Genomic DNA, 19,658 nt, shown 5'->3' with positions numbered 1-19,658 from the left:
ATCCTACCTATGAGATAGACACAGTGATCATCTGATTTTACAGATGATTGAACTGAGGGAGGGGGATCACCTGGACCTGGGTTAGACAGTTACCAAGTACAGAGCTGTGATGTAAATCAAAATTGTTTGCTTCCAGATCCTGCACCCTTGACCTCTATACTACTCTTCTTAACATGTGCCATAAACTGCAGTGAAACATCCTGGCCAAAGGATGCAGTAAGGATTTACACCATGCTAATCGTCCCAGGAACCGGGGAGATGATACCTCAGGAAGAAGGACATGGAGCTTCAGGAAGACCTGGGTTGGCTTAGCTGCAAGGAAGTTTGAAGAACAGAAGGAAAGTGATTTCAAATGAAATTATATTAGCTCAGATGGCCAGGGCAATAAGCATTTCTTTTCCTTGCATAGGCTATTATTAAATATCCTATTATTTAGCAAAAACTTTTTTAAACAGCAGACTTCACGTTTTGTTGAGCCTGTGGTTAACATCTAAGATAATCAGAGGTTAGTGTGAATTCTCTGGAGCTTGGAGCTCACAGTCGAGCATTTCTTTATAAAGCAGCATACTAAATTAACAAGCTATTAAGTTAGTTCTTTTTAGTCAAGCCCCTGCATATTTTGTTGTCTGAATTGGTATTTCCTTTCAGATAATTTTTCTGACAATATTGCTTTACGCTGGCAATCTGATCCTCTTTCTGGGTAACAAAGTAGGATTTTCACTTCTCTACTAGAAATTAGCCAAGCTCGTTGGTGACTTCATGTGCCCCCTTGGTTGTCCTTAAAAAGATATATGCAAACCAGTCTCACCTGGAAACAATTCTTAAATTTCTTGCTCACAAAGTACAGAGCTATGGGGTTTATACATGAATTCATGGTTGCCAAGTTAATGCTGATGTAATCCATGAGCAGCAAGAAACTAGAACAGAAGAAAATAGTGGAATAATTAGAAGATAATGTTTTCAACCTGCTAACTAGCATTTATCCCTAGAATAAGCATTTTTCTTGCCCAGGAGCCATTTCTTATAGGTGGCAGTCAGAATTTTTTTTAAGGCCTTGTTTAAGTGGCAGTTTCAGTTCTGCAGAACATTTACGGATATACCTGCCACTTGGTTAGCTCAAACCATGACGTACAGCCCCAGGAGGGGAGCCGCAAAATTACAGATACAGCTCACACAAACTCTGGGATCAGACATGGGCTATGTCAGCGAAAGAAAAATAATCAACTTTGCAGTTTTAATTTTTAGGGCTAACGAGACTGTAGACTAGACGGTTTTGTAAAAATACCATAAGCGTGACAATTGGAGAAATTCCAATTTCCTAACGAGTACACAGGACCATACCTAAGTAATTCACATCGGCTCTTGTCCATCTCATCGTACACGGTTTTCTTCAAAATACGGCTCAAGTGAAGAGGAAACCAGCAGAGAGCAAAAATTACAACCAAGCAGAAAACTGTTTTTGCCACTTCTCGACGCTAAAGGAAAGCGAGGGGGAAAAAAGTACAATAAATTTAGTGTTTTTCTGCTAGAGGAAAGAGCTACACAAAGGAAGTAGTAGGCAGCAGAGAAAGAATTACTTTAAAAAGAGCCAGAAGAGTGTGCCTCACAGTGCCTCCATCTCCTCAAGATTTGGAGTCCAACTTTCTAATCTAGGAGTTGCTAATGATTCTTTTGGGCAGCTGCCAGGAAGGATGGTGGCCTCAAGCTGGTTATTAGGGTCAGGACAGAAGTTCGATGTCAGGGAAATGGAAATTGGCTGGAGCTGAGCCAACACTGGAGCTGAATGCGTGTATGTGCACCCATGTGTGTGACTATATGGGGGAAGTGGTTAACTAAAAGCCTCAATGATGGGTAACTAGCCTTCATGACAGCATGGCAGTCAACGTGACTGAACCCAACATAATAAAGAATGAACAAATCTACGAAGATATTTGGAAAACAGAAGTAGGGAATAGAAGATAAAAAACCAATAGCGATGTGTTTTCTCCATTTCTTGATGTTGAAGAAAGTTAACATTGGGAGTTTTTTGCTTTTAAAATTCTCTTATTAATGACATGTAACTTCCAAAGACCTCTGTTTGCAAACAGAGGGATGAGGGAAAAGGATTATCAGCAATGTTGATTAGAATGACTGGGACATGTTAACCCTGGACTGACCTCAGTTTGAAGGTTTACATACTTTAGAGTTTGTGTAGGACCAGAAAAATCATAGGTTAGGAATTATCTGCAACCAGACACTTGGGTGCATCATGCTTGAGTGTTACAATGCATGCATGTGAAAGCCTAACTAGGAACATAAAATGCAACTTGTCTGTAACTGGGATCAGTTAATGTCAAAATAAAATTGATTGAAAGCAGGATTTGGAAGGGTAATGTTGGTTCAACCCAAAGCATATAGCATTAAGTACGGGCAGCCTACAATAAACCCACATGATTAATAGAGCCGTTTAAAAAGATTTCAAGGCAGTCGTCACAAATTGTGGCTCTAGCCTGAAGGACTGGGGTTCTTTAATCTTTTAAGAGTTATTGGGTGGGGCTCAGTGGGTTAAAGCCTCTGCCTTCGGTTCATGTCACCATCCCAGGGTCCTGGGATCAAGCCCCACATCGGGCTCTCTGCTCAGCAGGGAGCCTGCTTCCTCCTCTCTCTCTCTCTGCCTGCCTCTCTGCCTACTTGTGATCTCTGCCAAATAAATAAAAATAAAATCTTAAAAAAAAAAAGTTATTGGGTGGACTATGGCTTCAAAGAACATCCAAGCTGAGCAACAATTGAGAAAATAAGGAGTTCCTTATCTGTAGGAATAGAGGCTCATTTTAAAGGATCCTTTTATGTTCACGGAAAGTGTGACCAGAAAAAGAGAAAAGGAGGGTACTGGGGGAGAGGCTGTCTCCCTTGAGCAAATCCTCAGAGGACGATCCTTCAAAACCCATTATTAATTTGTTGCCATGGCAGTCTGGTATTTGTATTTGCTTAACCAGTACCTCTTCTCCTGTTTTCCTTATATCAGACAAATCCTTGATTTTGTTGCTGCAGCAGGGGAGTTCAGGCTAATCGACTTCAAGGCCACCTGACACAATCTGACTGCTGAGATCAAGTAGAAATCGCTGTGTGAGTTTGCTGGAAAAGCTACTACAAAGTGGAGGCTAGTCCTCAGATGCACAAACACTAATATGGTCTATATTCTCGCCCTTTGTGCTGCCTGGAAATCTGAGAGAAGGTAGAGCTGTAGTTCCTGTCTTCTAACGGAAAAGTCAGCAGAAGAGCAGAGCCCTGGCTTCCGAGTCCCTTGAGCACTGAACCTGTGACATCTGGTTTTTTTGCTGTGGGAGAAAGAAGAAACCCTCACTTGTTTTACTCAATGTTATTTTGGGTTCTCTGCTACCAGCGTCCAAACACGATCCCTAACTGATAAAATTTGTTGTCAGAATAATGAAGAGAAATTCGAGAAAACCACGCAGGAAGCAAAACTGGGAGCCATGTAGGATACTAGCCAAAGGGTGGCAGGGCCTTTCACTGTGAGTTTAGTTCTCCACGGCCCCGACGGAAGGTCTTCCAAGCCTTCCAGCCCAGCCTGCTCTCCTGCTGTTAAAACCTGTTACAACTTTTGGTGTGATAGTAGGCAATGCCTCATAGGACCAAGACTTCAGTTTTAATCTGCATTTGGGTTAGCCAGTCTCATAATCAAGTGTGCAAGGAAGTCTGTCCTGCCTATATCACAGGGTGCTTGGAGGAATCAAACAAATAACATGCTCTTTGGAAACATAAAGAATGCAATGGAAATGTAAAGCAGAATCCTATTATCCTCACAGGCAATTCCGTTCAGTTATTCTCAGAGCAGTTACCATTCATAACTTAAACAGTCTCAATTTTGGTATCAATGAAAATTTCAGCACTGAAGAACATTGTCTTTTTGTTTTTTACAAATTTATTATAATTAATTACCTCTACTGCAGGAAGGAGAGGCCAGCATTGCTTGATACAGTTCCCATTTGGAGCCCTTGAAACATTCATGCCTGAACAAAATCATACTCAATCTACTTTTTCTGTTAAATTTTACTGAAAGGTAATAGCTAACTTTTGTATTCATGTCAGATTTTACAAAGTATATGTATGCACTTAATTCTTTTTTTTTTTTTAAGATTTTATTTATTTATTTGACAGAAATCACAAGTAGGCAGAGAGGCAGGCAGAGAGAGAGGGGGAGGCAGGCTCCATGCCGAGCAGAGAGTCCGATGCGGGGCTCGATCCCGGGATCCTGGGATCATGACCTGAGCCAAAGGCAGAGGCTTTACCCACTGAGCCATCCAGGAGCCCCTGTATGCGCTTAATTCTTTTGATTTCTGTAGTGGTATCAATTTACATACTATTATGCCCAGTTTACAGATAAAGAAGCTGAAGCTCAGAAAAATCAGTACAGTAGTGGAAAGGAGTCACTGATGAGGAATGGTGCTTGTATATGGCGATTGTATAGGACAGATTTATGGGCTCCATCAACAACTCATTATCTTCTGGTGCAGCTGGGTGTTCTTATATACTTCTCTGCTCAGACTGAGAACTTATAGGCGGTCCTAGTTCTCTGAATTAATATCTAACAAACATTTTCTGGGTATTTACTATGAGATGGTATATACACTTTGATGTATTATTATATACATTTGATATAATTTTTTAAGACTTGAATTAATATTTGTACAGAAAGATGAGGTATTATATGCATCTTATAAAAAACTAGGGGTTCAGAGACATTAAGCAATTTGCCCCAAATCACAGAGCTCAGCAAGTCTAAGTGTATAGCTTTGCCCTCTAAAGCCACCTCTGTATCTGTTCTGTTTGCTGCTTGGGGGAGGGGCATGGGGGACCAACAACAGCTTCCTGGGGCTCTTCAAAATTTGACCTCTTTTTCTGTACCCAATCCCGAATCCTACAATGAGTCTGACCTTAAAAATTTTTTTTTTTAATTAACATATAATGTCTTATTTGCCCCAGGAGTGCAGGTCTGTGAATCATCAGATTTTACACACTTCACAGCACTCACCATAGCACATATCCTCCCCAATGTCTATAACCCAACCACCCTCTCTCAACCCCCCTCCCCCCTGCAACTCTTAGTTTGTTTCATGAGACTGAGAGTCTCTTATGGTTTGTCTCCCTCCCAATCCCATCTTGTTTCATTTTTTCCTTCCGTACCCCCCAAATCTCTCACCCTGCCTCTCAAATTCCTCATATCAGGGAGATCATCCGGTAATTGTCTTTCTCTGATTGACTTATTTCACTCAGCATAATACCGTCTAGTTCCATCCAGGTTGTTGCAAATGGCAAGATTTCATTCCTTTTGATGGCTGCGTAGTATTACTGTGTGTGTGTGTGTGTGTGTGTGTGTGTGTGTGTGTATAAAACATCTTCTTTATCCATTCATCTGTTGATGGACATCTAGGTTCTTTCCATAGTTTGGCTGCTGTGGACATTGAGATGTTTCTCTAATGAGGTTCATCTCTTTCTCCCCACTCCCCAAGTGCGTGGGGCCCATGCCATGGTCTCACTGGACTCTTGTCCTTGCACTTGAAATATGCCCTCTGTCATCTCCTTCCCTGTCAAATGCCTTTATCCTTGACGAACAATTCAATCTCCCTCATCCATGACAAGCATCTCTGTGACTCTGTCTTACATCCTCCTTGGTTTCCCACAACACAGTCCACTTCTACCATACCTTGTGATTCTGTTTTCCAAATGTTTCATATTTGTATTTTATTTCTGCACCAAGACTTCATCTGCTTCTTTGTGTCCTGGCACAGTTCCAACAAGCCCAGTTCAGTTCACAGACACACAAACACATGTGTTGAATATACTCTTGGCAAACTAAATCAGAGTTCCTCTCTATCTGGCCCTGCTCACACGGCCACCTCTTTTGTCGGTAGGCTCTCCACCTTCACAAAAGAAATTCCTAATATTATAACTACAAAGAAAACAGTTATAAGACAGTATTTATTTATTTTTAGGAAATGAGGCTACATCAGCTGAATACAATATCTATAGGCTTTCTGTTGTCTGGACAAATCAGTCTTGGCCAAATTTTCACGAGCCTATGAGGTTTACCTGTTTAAGGTGCTCACTGAGGGCAATTCTCAAGCTGCCGTTCCTTCTGTTTAACATCTCACAGGTCATAAGGGTGTAGAAGATAGCAGTGCACACCAAGGGCATGCAGAAATAGAACCCGAAGAGCCACCAATCCTTTACATCTTGGTAAAACTGTAAGGTGAATAAAAGGGAGAGAAACGGAGGGGTATTATAATCTAAACTTACTGGGCAATACCTCTGATGGCTTCAAAATTTTCACGCCTGAAGTAATGTTTCTATGTACACACCCTCTGGTTGTGGCAAAGGGCTTGGGGGATGACGCTCAAAACTCAATTCAATTGGAAACTCCAAAAATCATCCTGGATTTATAAAAGCCCATGAAGGAATGTCACTCCGAAAAAAATGATCCTGACAAAGATACTTATTATGAACTGAAGTTGGTTTTAATTACACAGTGGGAGAGCCCTAATCAAGAAAAAGAATTCCCTTCCAAAGCTCATACAGCATGATTTTGGGATATACAGAATATGTATTTATCTTTACTTATTGATGAGCCGCAAAATTTTGTTAGTGCCTGGTTTCCTTTTGACTCGTGGTTAAAGTGTACTTAATGGGAGTCTTATTTGGTAACAAGAAGGTTATGAATGGCTTATCTGTGCAGCTCTGGTTACTGGGAGTTAACCCTTTGCCTGGTATGCTTGCTATGTGACCTTGCAGCCTGCCAGTTTGAGCCCTCAAAAACCATGCCCTTTCTCACTCTTTAATACCTATCACCTGGAAACTATTGAGGCCCAGTATCTTATCTGAAGCCACAGTTAGCATTATCTCCTTGTGCGCAGGCTTTGTAAATAGAGGATTATTCAGTTTTACGTGTTTTTAAAGGAGAAAATTTAGTACCCTGTAAAAATGGAAATTAGAAAATTATATCTACATGCTTTCTTCCACTAAATTAATCGCTAACTTAGAAATGCTTTTCTCTGTGTTCTTTCTCCAGATTGTTTATTTACGAAGGATAACGCGGCCTCCTGTATCATCTCAGTTCCCACAGTAAAAAATAATCATGCTGCTCTGTGAAAAACTGGACAGTTGCTGAATATAGAAAGAGGCCCAGTAGGCTACACTTGTAACATGTCTATTAAAAAAATCTATAAATGGCTCCTGAGGAAAAAAAGTTCTGGGCAGAAGTTCTTAACTGTTCTTATGCCATCGACCCCTTTGAAGGTCTGGTGAAGACTGTAATCCTTTCTGAGAATAACACTTCTATATGCCTAAAAGTAAGATTACAGTGGTAACCACTTACATTGAAACACAGCTATTGAAATAGTAAAAAGAATATTCTGATATAGAAATAGAGGTGTTTATTAACAAGTTAAGGGAAAAAATCTAATGGTGGTTCTAATAACTATCAGAAGTTGAAAAGTGATGAGCATAAATGATATTTCAAGATTATCCAACTGTTATTGTGACAAGAAAATGTCTGTTATTCCTATTAGTAGAAATATGGTTCTGTTAAATATGCTTGTGGTTCATTGCCTACATTCATAATAGAAGGAAATGATAAATTCCAATTAGAAGTTAGTGAAAATGAATATGTAATCTCTTTTCCATTTAAGTTCACAGACCCCTCCCTGAATTCTATCCTAAAGTTACTGTAAACTACAAAGGAGTTGGTTTATTCAGATGTATTCATACAAATATCTCCCTCTCCATATCACACTGTAGAAGATTTCAGTACTGAAGTCAAAAAACCAAAAAAAAAAAAAAAAGAAAAAAAAATCAGAACTCTTTACCCCTCCCCCCGCTTCCAGATGCATTGTTGACTGGGTATGAATGCTGTAGAAGCAGCTGCAGAGGGTTTGGAAGCTGACCCCTGAGGGGTCTGGTTGGAGCCCCTGCCCCCTCCAAGGCACAGGCCTGTAGAGAAAGGGGTCACACATTTCTTTTGAACTAATGTCATCAGCCAGGGTATGAAGGGACCTCCCTCCACTCTAGGTTAGAGCAAAGTTGAGGAGGAAAAAATGGAACACAAACTAGGGAATAAAATGAGAAAAAAGGAACAAGAGGAGCAAAAGAATCTGGAAACTTCAGACTTGGAACGGAATGTAAAAAATGATCAGTTTAAACTCCTACCTTTTACTGAAACCCTACGATAGCCAACCTTTGCTTGCCCGCTCTTATTAGACACTTGTCTTTGCGAAAGCTCTTTCCATTTTGCCTGGTTCACATGATCAGCAAGCCCCTTCTTATACCAAGACCCTTTTCTTGAACACTTTAGCTTGGAACATCTAGATGGTTTATTCCCACTTCCCGAATTCTGGTTAATAACCTCCTGCGGTTTGCTTTGTTCTTCCACTTTGGAGACTGACTTAATAAAAAGGTCGGTAGATAAACAGAATACCTTCATTTTACCACGGCCGGTTTGGCGGTTTTCAAGAGCACTTTTAAATTTAAAATAAGAATTTCCAAAGAGGAAAACTGGTCAACTGTAAAACCACTCATTTTGTGAATTTTCCAAGTTAGGAAAACATACCTGGAGATGTCTGTAAATGATCAAATGTGGAATCTGAGCTGTATGAAACCTACATCAAAGCACTAAATTATGCCGGTTTAAGAGAAGTAGTTATTCTTTTGGTTTTTCTCCTCCGTCCACATTTGACTAGTTTGGTAAAGGAAATATGCATTTTAAATATGTTTTCCAATACACTCAATTACATAATTAAAGTCTGCAGAAAAACATTAATGTGGTCAGGTGTATTAAATAAAGATGGAATTCGCTTAACTAAAACACTTTAAAAAAAGTTCTGCAAATTCATATCATTTGTATAATACATGCAGAATTGTACGACCATAAGTACCTGTAAGTATGGCTTCCTATTTTAAGTTAATCTATCTTTTTAAAAAATGTGAGCATTGTACATTTGCCCAAGTAACATAAAATGCCTATCAGCATGCCTGTCAGATGGAAATTGTTGTGCTGTGTTGCTTATTATAAAAACAAATAGCACATTGATCTTTTTTTCTCAGTTTCTTTCAGTTCATGTGCTACCGAAGTGAGCACTGAGTACGTTTGTTTTAGACTCTGAGTTGTTTGGTGCAGAACAGTCCTGTTTACGATTGTGCTGTAAGAGTGAAAACAAAATAGTTCTATTCAAGAAGCTAAACCCTCCCATAACGTGTACTTTTCATGCAGCTGAAGAATATGTGACCAAATTAAAAGAGTAAACCATGCTGGGCACTGTAGAAATATCAAGTCTTGGCGATGGTAAAGTATACATGAAGACCTCCTCCCCCTCCCCCAGTTAATTTCCTTTATACTCTCCATACCTCCATGAATTTTGATGTGGCATTGAGCATACAGGTTTTGTACTGTTGCCCCTTGTATTCAAAGGGCACCATGACAAAGCCCATAGCTTCAGGGATGGCCAGGATAAAAGAAAGGATCCAGATGGAGACTATCTCAATGGCAGTGATCAAGGGAATCCCAATTCCCTGAACGCGACTCCAGGAGGCAACTGCTCTGTACCTGAAAAAAAAAAAGGGGCAGGGGGAAGGGGGTTGTGGTGGAAAGCAGTCATTACAAAATTTATAATTTATTTAAATTAAAGAAATTAGAAATGCTGGAAAGATCTTTCCCTTGGCCAATGATGAATATTGGCTTTTTATCACTTTCTGTGAGTTCTGATGTGAAAAATAAGTGGCATCCTTAAGAGTTTCATCCCTTTGGGAATCAGTTGGCTTTAGCAGGCCCAAGTTTGAAATCTTCATTTGGGGTTCAGCAAAATCTTGTGACAGTTTATAATGTGGCAGCATCAGACAGATTAGCCTGTGTTTTTTTCACACTGGAGGAAAAACTGTATGAAGGAGTAGTGAAAAGCTGCTGGTACTCATTGTACCTTATTCCTCTTTATATATTAAAAAAGAAACTTGAGGGAGGTCGGCGGGGATGGTCTAGCTGGGTGATGGGTATTAAGAAGGGTACTTGTTGGGGCCCCTGGGTGGCTCAGTGGGTTAAGCCTCTGCCTTCAGCTCAGGTCATGATCTCAGGTTCCTGGGATGGAGCCCTGCATAGGGTTCCCTGCTCAGCAGGGAGCCTGCTTCCCCCCTTTCCCCCCTGCCTGCCTCTCTGGTCTATGTGTGATCTCAGTCTGTCAAGTAAATAAACAAAATCTTTAAAAAAAAGGGGGGGAGGCACTTGTTGTGATGAGCACTGAGTGTTATATGTAAGTGACAGACCACTGATTTCTACTCCAGAATCCAACTTTGCACTGTATGTTAATAAGAATTTAAATTAAAAAAAAAGAAACTCAAAACATCTGTGAGGTAGATCTAGATACCCTTAAGTGAATAATAGCCATAGATAGCCCATCATCTTCTCTTTTCTTCTATTCTCACTGTACAACTGGTACCGTGGCCTTGTACCAGGTTTAGTAAGTAAGTATTTCTGGTAAATATCAGAGAATGACTGTATCTCTCCCATTATGGTCCTGTGTAGAACAGATAAAATGGAGATAAATTCATCTTGGTTCCTAATCTTTAGGGAAGATTCCTAATAGAAAACAATGGTTCACCTCCTACACTGTTGGTAGGAATGCAAGCTGGTGCAACCACTCTGGAAAACAGCATGGAGGTTCCTCAAAAAGTTGAAAATTGAGCTACCCTGAGACCCAGCAATCGTATGAATGGGTATTTACCCTAAAGATACAAATGTAGTGATCCGAAGGGGCACGTGTAACTGAATGTTTATAGCAGCAATGTCCACAATAGCAGAACTATGGGAAGAACCTAGATGTCCATCAACAGAGGAATGGATCAAGAAGATGTGGTATATATACACAATGGAATACTATGCAGCCACCAAAAGAAATGAAATCTTGTCATTTGCGATGACGTGGATGAACTAGAGGGTATTATGATGAGCGAAATAAGTCAATCAGAGAAAGATAATTATCATATGATCTCCCTGATATGAGGAATTTGAGAGGCAACGTGGGGGGTTTGAGGGGTAGGAAAGGAATAAATGAAACAAAATGGGACAGGGAGGGAGACAAACCATTAGAGACTCTTAATCTCACAAAACAAACCGAGGGTTGCCAGGGGGAGGGGCTAGGGAGAGGGTGGTTGGGTTATGGACATTGGGGAGGGTATGTGGTATGATGAGTGCTGTGAAGTGTAAACCTGGCGATTCACAGATCTGTATCCCTGGAGCTAATAATACATTATATGTTAATAAAATTAAAAAATTAAAAAAAAAAACAAAAACAATGGTTCATACCAAAATGCAGAACATGAATGTAATAGAACAATGATGTCAATCAAAAAACAAACTGACATTAAGAAATTGTTTACCTCATTTTTTACTTTAATATTTTTGTGATAATAATCACATTTCAATGTTAAGTCTAGAGAGGGTTTGGCTTTGAAACTCTGCTTTGACCTGAAGTGATGGTCTGGTGCTAATGACTTTTAGACCTACTATTAAGATGGGACTGTGACGTGGTATGGCATTTTTGGCTTCATTCTTGAAATTGTGGTTTTTTTTTTTTTTTTTTTTTTTTGCTGTTGTAATGGGAAGGAAATATTCTTTTTTTTATAGCTCTCATTAGATAATGCCAGAAGAAGACTGTAAAACAGACAAAGGCATTGAGGACAGGTGCACATGGGTTTGTAGGACACATGACTTAACATCAAAGATTTGTGAAGCCAAGGGAAGCTACCCGTATACCTTATATTTAGTGTTCCATTTCAGTACATCCATGAAAACACAAGTCATAGAAATTATGCTACCTAGTTTTTCACTGTAGCTTAGAACCCAGAGTTTGGGTTTGCAGGATGATGCCACATGGCATAGATACAGCACAATTTACTGAGAAATTGTTTTGCAAAAGATTTTTAGGGTAAACAAGACTGGTGTACAATACGAATCTTAAGAAAAAGTCTAGATTAGTTCAGAAGAGAATAAAATACAGCTATGGAAACAGACCAAGAAAATCCTTTCACGATATAGCCAAGGTTGCATTTTTAAATGTATGGTTATTTCCAGTGGGATAAAGACTGCTATTTATTTTGCTTTTCATTTCTGTTTACTTTTCTTTGTTACCTTATTAGACTGGCAGCCTGATGTCCAGTAAAAGCTAAAAGGAATGGAGACAGGATGTCTATATCCTGAGGCTGTGAGTTGTATCTATTTCTTTTCCCTCTTCCCTTAGATCAACTACCAGGAAAGGTGATTTAAATAAAATGCTTTATCTCCTAAGGGAGTGAGAAAGCCAGATTTCTTAGGCAGGATTGGAGATAGAATATGCTTTGAGTAAAAAATTATGGTCAACATGTTCTTATGATGAATACATTCACACAGCAGCTTCATTTTATAATATGCTGCGTTCCCAGAATATTACACATTTATAATCTAATGTAAATTCAACATTTTTAAATAAATAGAGGTAATGTTTATTGTGTAGTGTAGCAAACCCACATGGCTGAGAATTAGATTATTCTTCTTTTATAATCACATTCATTTTGATAACATTTCCGTGAGATGAGAAAACAACCATAAGTGCAATTAGAAACAATCATTTGTGGTGACGGGCATAGGAATATGTGTGGAAAGTAAGAAATACTGGATGTTCCAAAAATGATGTCTATTTGGAATATAATGATACAAAATACATATATGCAAACCTGTTCTCCTTACTAGGTGTGATTATAAAGCATCCTTCAGGGGAGTTGATGTGTACATATGACATCCTCACTTGACACAGAAAATCTGCAAGTGTAGATTCAACCACTAACAACTGATATTCCAGTAATTATGTCTCCTTTTTGAAATGCTTTCTTCACTTGGCTTCTACTACATTCTTCTGGGTTTTCTCCAGCTGATAAGACTGGCCACTCCCCATCTCATCTCCTTGGCTGGAAACTGCTCAATTCTCAAACTCTTAGTAGCATTGGATTCCACCTTAGTCCTTGGACCTCTTTCCACCTCTATTGACACACTCTCTTTTAGTGATTTATACAGTCTCATGGCTTTAGTATCAATTTTCTATATACTGATCATTAATTCCCAAATTTACAACTCTAACCTAGAACCTGGCCTCTATTCCAGACTTGTCTATCCAACTGCTTAACTGAGATGGCCACTTGATATCCAGTAGGCATTGGCACTCACCCAAGCCAGACTCCTGGTCCTCTTCCATGACCCCCACCCTAACCTCTCTCCAGTCTTTACCACTTCAGGCCCAGAATCTGAAGTTAGCGTTCACTCCTCTTTATCTCTTTGTTACCACACATCCAGTTCTTTAGCAAACCCTACAACCTGCTCCTTCATGATGCATTCAAATGTAACCACCTCTCACCAGCTCTCCTGTAGCTTCCGCACCGGGCTCCCTGCATCGACTTTGCCCTACTGTACTCTACCCGGAGTGAGCCTGTTAGCTCGGAAGTCCATTATGTCATCCCTCTGTTCAAATCCCCCAGTGGTTTCCCATCCCAGGAGAATGCCTACTGGTGTCCTCAGAGCTGCTTCATCATCTCCTTCTCTGCTCACTTATATCTTCTTACAGGGTCCTCTCCTGAACATGCTATTTGAAATTGCCAGAATCCCCTCCAGACTTACACTGACCTGCTCACCCCGATTTATTTTTCTCCACAGCACTTATTACCATGTGACCAATCAAAGATTGTATTTATTTTGTTTATTGCTTATGTCCACCCTTTTCTTAAAATATAAGCTCCATGAAGGCAGACATTTTATATGTTGGTCATAATGCCTAGAACAATAGATGCCAAATCCATATCTGTTGAATTAAGAGTCTTTGTTTCCTGGACATGCATTTATGTTTATTGGCTTTAGCCAATACACACTACATTCTGAGCATTTTCTTATTTTTCAAGTCATCCCTGAGTAGGCAACAGATAAAAAGCTAATACTTTGAGAATCTTAGAATCAAATAATTTTTTAAAAAACCCACGAGGGACACTTGGGTTGCTCTTTTTCCCCTTCATGTCCTACTTACTAGTTGGGAACTGAGGGCTGGAGTGTTACTATATCCTCTGCCTCGTCTCCTGTGAATGTGGGGAGCCTGGACCAGGGCTTGGTGTGCCAACTCCCAGGGGGAGTCTTTTCCCACAACATTACCTTGTTACCCTGTCATGTGATGTACCAAAATAAAACTATAAATTACATGTTTTATTTATGTAAAGATGCTTGTTACTGTATATGTCTATAAATAGATTTTTAGATGTCTTCAAGGCCAAAGGCCTTTAATGCATGTTTTTGAATTTTTGAGGTATGGTCTGGGATGGTCACTAAATTTTAAAATATTTATTATTGAATGTGCTTTAAAACAATATAAAATAAAACAGATTCAAAAGATAATACTTTAACAAAATCTATTTTTATCTTTTTATTCTTTTCTATTCACATATGCATAAACTAAATATATATTATAGTCATATCAATTACAATTTTATTTTTAGTCTTATCCACTTTTCATTATAAAAAATACCCCTAGGGGCACCTGGATGGCTTAGTCAGTTGAACATCCGACTCTTGACTTCAGCTCGGGTCATGATCTCAGGGTCCTGGGAACGAGCCCCGTATCGCATCAGGCTCTCTGCTCAGCAGGGAGCCTGCTTCCCCCTCTCTCTCTGCCTGCCTCTCTGCTTACTTGTGATCTCTGTCTGTCAAATAAATAAATAAAATCTTACAAAGTCCTTATGCTTCTGTAGAGGCATAGCATTTATTAATTTAATAGCTACACAGTATAACTGGCTATTAATAGAGTTTACTTAAATATTTCTCCTAAGGTCACATCAAGTCTAGTGTTTCAAGGTTGTGAATATCACATCTACAAATATGTTTGTACATATAGTTTTTTCTCTTTTTGAATGATTTTCCTGGATTAATTATCTTGAGTGAGATTACTGAATCAAGGGAAGGAACAGGTAGCTAACATACTTTTAAAAAGTTTCTATCAGGTGCCTGCCCATACTTGCCTATGTTAGAAATTATTCTTTTTCCTTCAATTCTGCCACTTCTCTTAAGTTATCACTTCTATCCTCACCTAGGCACACTTTAAACTAACAGCAAATGCAGTCACTTGTAATGTTTGATTGTGATTTCTGTCTCTTACGGGATAGACAAACCAACTGCCATACAGAAGTCTGGAGGCAAAGCCACCAGCGGGAAGAATTTGAAAGAGAAACCAGGCCTGGTGGATTAAAAGATAGCGGTGAGCACTTTCACACTTCTTCAGCTGAGTCTTTCAGTTGGGCTGGCCAGTGACTGCTTGGACTGGCTGAGCGGAGCTGGAAGGATGTTTTGTGGGTTTCAGGCCTGGTCTCTGAGCAGAGCCACAGCTCCACCCTCGTGCCTGTCTCACAGAACGTGTTGAGAGGTGCTAGACTGCAGGAGAGGGCGTGAGGCTCCGCTGAGACCAGACTTCCAGCTCTTCTTGCCAATGGGCTAGTCATTTGTCTTGGACCCAAGAGACAGGCTTAGCCATCAGCTGAAATCCACCAAAATACCCAAGCGAAAGTGACAAGTTACAGAGGAATTGCCCAAATTCCTACCCCACCACATGGTGAGATAATAAAACGGTGGTTGTCTAAAGCTGCTAAGATTTGGGGTAGACTGTTAGCAAAGAAAAATAAGATAGCAAAATTAACCAGTTGCTTGATCTTGTCAATAGAATTAAGATAAAAGAATACATAATTGTGTGCCATGGACACAGACCTCAAAATGAGATCCCAGGTTGCCCTACAGTCAGCGTTGGCTTTGTCTCTGTCCCGGCCCTGCGTTCTCTCTTCTGGCTCTGACTCTCCTTTCATGTCTCCCCTATTTTCACGCAGCAAAACATTATACCGGGGCGCCTGGGTGGCTCAGTGGGTTAAAGCCTCTGCCTTCGGCTCAGGTCATGATCCCAGGTTCCTGAGATCAAGCCCCACATCGGGCTCTCTGCTCAGCAGGGAGCCTGCTTCCCTTCCTCTCTCTCTGCCTGCCTCTCTGCCTACTTGTGATCTCTGTCTGTCAAATAAATAAATAAAATCTTAAAAAAAAAAAAAAAAAAAAAGGACATCATACCACCGGGAGAATAAGGAGAAACCAAGTCTGACTCTAAATAAAAATGAAGCTTTCCAGAAAACCACTTTCATGTTTCTTGACTTAGGACAAACCTTTGAGAACATCATAGAGACCACTGATTACGTGAAATGATTACGTGAAATGCTGGGATGAAGAAGTGACATTGGCTTTTGAATTTGAGGCTTATCAAACAAAATTGCCTTATTAATTGTCTCTGCAACTTTTCCAGGTATCTAATTATACATCATTCCTGGAGCATTTGTCAAGAGAGTTTTATCTTTTCATAGCCTCCTTCCCCAGGCAATTTTTAACTACAAGTTAGATCTGTACCCAGACCTTTTTACTGGTCTGACCCCGTCATTTTCCACTTTAAACATGACAGTTAACTTTATAAAGAACAGCCTTGAATTCCCCTTCCATTCTGCTCCGTCCTTTTTACCCCCAAACAAACTCTAAGTAACATCTGAAATCTGTCATTTATGGCATGCAAAAATACCTATTTTAATTGTTGGTAATGGCTGGTTAGTCCTATTTTGCTGGGAAAAATCATTCATGTTAGAAGTATATTATTATAGTGTTAAAAACGTTTTTCACTGATAAAGCTGAGGAGAGGTCAAAATTGTTTCTAAATTTCCTCAGTCTTTTCTGAAATTCCTGTTTATTTTTTTCTTAAGTGACTAAGGATGCAAAGTAAAAGTCAATGAAAGTTAGATTTGAGGAGGAACTAGTGAATATGTAGAGGAGGCAGTCCATAGTTAATATTTACAATGAAAGCTCATCTTTTCTGGGGCAAGTCATGGTTTCCTCTTACTCTCTTATTTACCTCATTTAGATTAAAAGCTGATAGTGAAACAGCTAGATTTTTTTCTTCCAACCTTCTGTATTCCATATTCATTGAATAATCAGTTAGGTAATAAAGAAATTGTATAGAACTTGGATTTATAGTTCCTCTTATTATTTTCTCTCAAAATAACAACTCTGAAATGAGAGATAATTATACTGAAATATATTTAAAAAATCATGGGAACTCTTCCTGAACTGTAGTTTGATTCACTTAACTCACAAGAGGAAGGCAGGGATGCCTAAACTGAAAATTGTTTTGTAATAGGTTGCAATTTCCCTCTTTTTATTTCTTGTTTTAGTTTTATTATTTTACGGAAGGATTTTTAAAAAAAAAAGGAAAGAGGGATTTTCTTATTTTTAGTAGAATATAATGCAACCAAATCAAGACCCAAAGCAAATCGTATCTTCTGGAATTAAGTGTGAATGATTCATTCTCATTCATTCTCTGAAAGCTTTTGAACTGGAAATGTCAAAATAGATTCCCTACACTCAGGTCTCAAAGCTTAGAGTTAGTACCAAGTGAAATGTAAAATATTAAAGAAAGAACCCACGGAACAAAGAATGTTGAGTTTATTACCACGGAAAACCCGAATTAAGGTAGATTTTTGTGGGAATGGAATTTTAAAATGGTTTATTGTCTTGATCTAAAGCTGAGCCCACGTCTTAATGAAATAGACTTTTGATGCCATTTTTTCTTTCCTCCGTTTAACCAAGAACATGTCATTGGATACACAGCTGATAATTTGTGATGGGACATTTAGTTCACTTTTCTCCATGTATGAGATGGGAGTGGGAAAGATGTGGTAAGATGAGGTGAGCCTACACCTGACATGGGAACCTATGACTGATTCCCTCCATCCACTCCATGCCCCAACCCACCTCAACCCCTGACAGGTAGAGTTTCTAGTGGGGAGAATGAAAGTGTGCAAAATGGTTGCTTGAGATTCCCCCAAGGAAGAAAGAGCGGGAAGAGCAATGCGGGGTTTTGATGGTTTAGGGGATTTAGGCATTCTGTAGCCTAAATATCTTCATGCATTTCCTTCTCCCTTGTGCTCAGGTTGCCATCTTCACAAGCGTGAAGACTTCTAAGGGGTAGCAGCTGGACCTTATTCTTCACATCTGTGCACCATGCCCTTCCTGCCTGAGCCCCTGTGGGACTAAATTATGAATTATGCTTCTCAATCTAGGGATAATTTATTATATAGTATGTCACTAAGGAATAAGTACCTTAAAATATTTTTTTTTTTAAGATTTTATTTATTTATTTGTCATAGAGAGAGAAGCGAGAGCAAGCACAGGCAGACTGAGTGGCAGGCAGAGACAGAGGGAGAAGCAGGCTCCCCGCCAAGCAAGGAGCCCGATGTGGGACTCGATCCCAGGACGCTGGGATCATGACCTGAGCCGAAGGCAGCTGCTTAACCAACTGAGCCACCCAGGTGTCCCTAAAATATTTTTTCAACAAAAAATTGACTACCTAGACTTATATAAAATATAAAATGAACACTATAACTATGCCACATAACATGACATACAAAATATACTCTAAAGTTTCTCACAAGAAAATATATCTCAAGGGTGACAATTTGCCTACATTGCTTACTAAAGCAAGCAAACTCTATTGTCTCTCTTTTAAAACATGTAAGTATGTATGAATTTATTTGTATTGAGGTATAATTGACACAAAACATTCCATTAGTTCCAGGTGTATAACGTAAGGATTCAGTATCTGTATACATTGTGAAATGAGCAAGACAATACGTCTAATGAACATCCCTCACCACAGTTATAGAATTGTGTGTGTGTGTGATGAGGACTTTGGAGATTTAGTCCCTTAGAAACTTTGAAATATGTAGTACAGTGTTAACTATAGTCCCTTAGAAACTTTGAAATATGTAGTACAGTGTTAACTATAGTCAACATGCTGTACATTACATGCCATGGCTTATTTATAACTGGAAGTTTGTACATTTTGACCCCCTGCAGCATGTCACCCCCACCACCCTGCCCTTTGGCAGCCATCAATCCGTGCCCTCTATGAGCTTGTTTTTGATTTGTTTTGCTTGTTTCGTTTTTTGGATTTTCTATATAAATGAGATCATAAGTATTTGTCTTTCTCTGTCTCACTCATTTCACTTAATGTAATGTCCTCAAAGACCACCCATGTTGTCACAGATGGCAAGATCCATTCTTTTTTACAGCGGAATAATATTCCATGGTTTATACGTGCCCCATCTTCTTTATCCATTCATGCATGGGTAGACACGAGTTGTTTCCACATCTTGGCTATCATGAATAATGTGGCAATAAAGATAAGGCTGCTCATATCTTTTCAAATTAGTGTTTCCATTTTCTTTGGATAAATACCCAGAACTGGAATTGCTAGGTCATATGATAGTTCTATTTAAAATTTTTTGAGGAACTTCCAAACTGTTTTCCACAGTAGCCACACCAATTTACATTCCCACCAATAATGCACAGGGTTCGTTTTTTCTCTGCATCCACGCCAATACCTGTTGTCTCTTGTCTTTTTGATACTAGCTATTCTGACAGGCGTGAGATGATATTACACCGTGGTTTTGATTTGCATTTCCCTGATGATGAGTTCTTCCTCTCTTTTGGCTTCTCTTTTTATCCATGCCCCTTAGGAGATTAGACTTACATG

At 39.4% G+C, this 19,658-nt stretch overlaps 1 protein-coding gene and 1 long non-coding RNA gene across 8 annotated transcripts in view; one reads left to right on the top strand and one right to left on the bottom strand.

Moving 5' to 3' along the window:
* Positions 1-7,838, top strand: part of LOC116584322 — a 94,251-nt gene extending 86,413 nt beyond the window's left edge. For 2 of the 7 annotated variants that reach the window (XR_004283157.1, XR_004283158.1), the window contains 2 exons: positions 6,155-6,250; positions 7,067-7,838. This is a non-coding gene — a long non-coding RNA (uncharacterized LOC116584322). Of the gene's footprint in view, positions 1-136; positions 334-3,004; positions 3,020-6,154; positions 6,251-7,066 lie in introns of those variants that run through there. The other 5 variants (XR_004283159.1, XR_004283162.1, XR_004283160.1 and 2 more) reach the window with 3 other exon arrangements.
* The window catches only part of EDNRA (endothelin receptor type A), a 59,728-nt gene that overhangs the window by 3,508 nt on the left and 36,562 nt on the right, over positions 1-19,658 (bottom strand). The window contains exons 4-7 of the mRNA XM_032332468.1: positions 9,397-9,595; positions 6,091-6,243; positions 1,342-1,475; positions 809-917 (exon numbers count right to left, since the gene is read on the bottom strand). Of these exons, the coding sequence (XP_032188359.1) occupies positions 809-917; positions 1,342-1,475; positions 6,091-6,243; positions 9,397-9,595 (595 nt within the window). The remainder of the gene's footprint in view (positions 1-808; positions 918-1,341; positions 1,476-6,090; positions 6,244-9,396; positions 9,596-19,658) is intronic.

This window comes from Mustela erminea, chromosome 2 (assembly GCF_009829155.1).
Source record: "Mustela erminea isolate mMusErm1 chromosome 2, mMusErm1.Pri, whole genome shotgun sequence".
NCBI lineage: Eukaryota > Metazoa > Chordata > Mammalia > Carnivora > Mustelidae > Mustela > Mustela erminea.
This window is presented reverse-complemented; position numbering and strand designations above follow the sequence as displayed.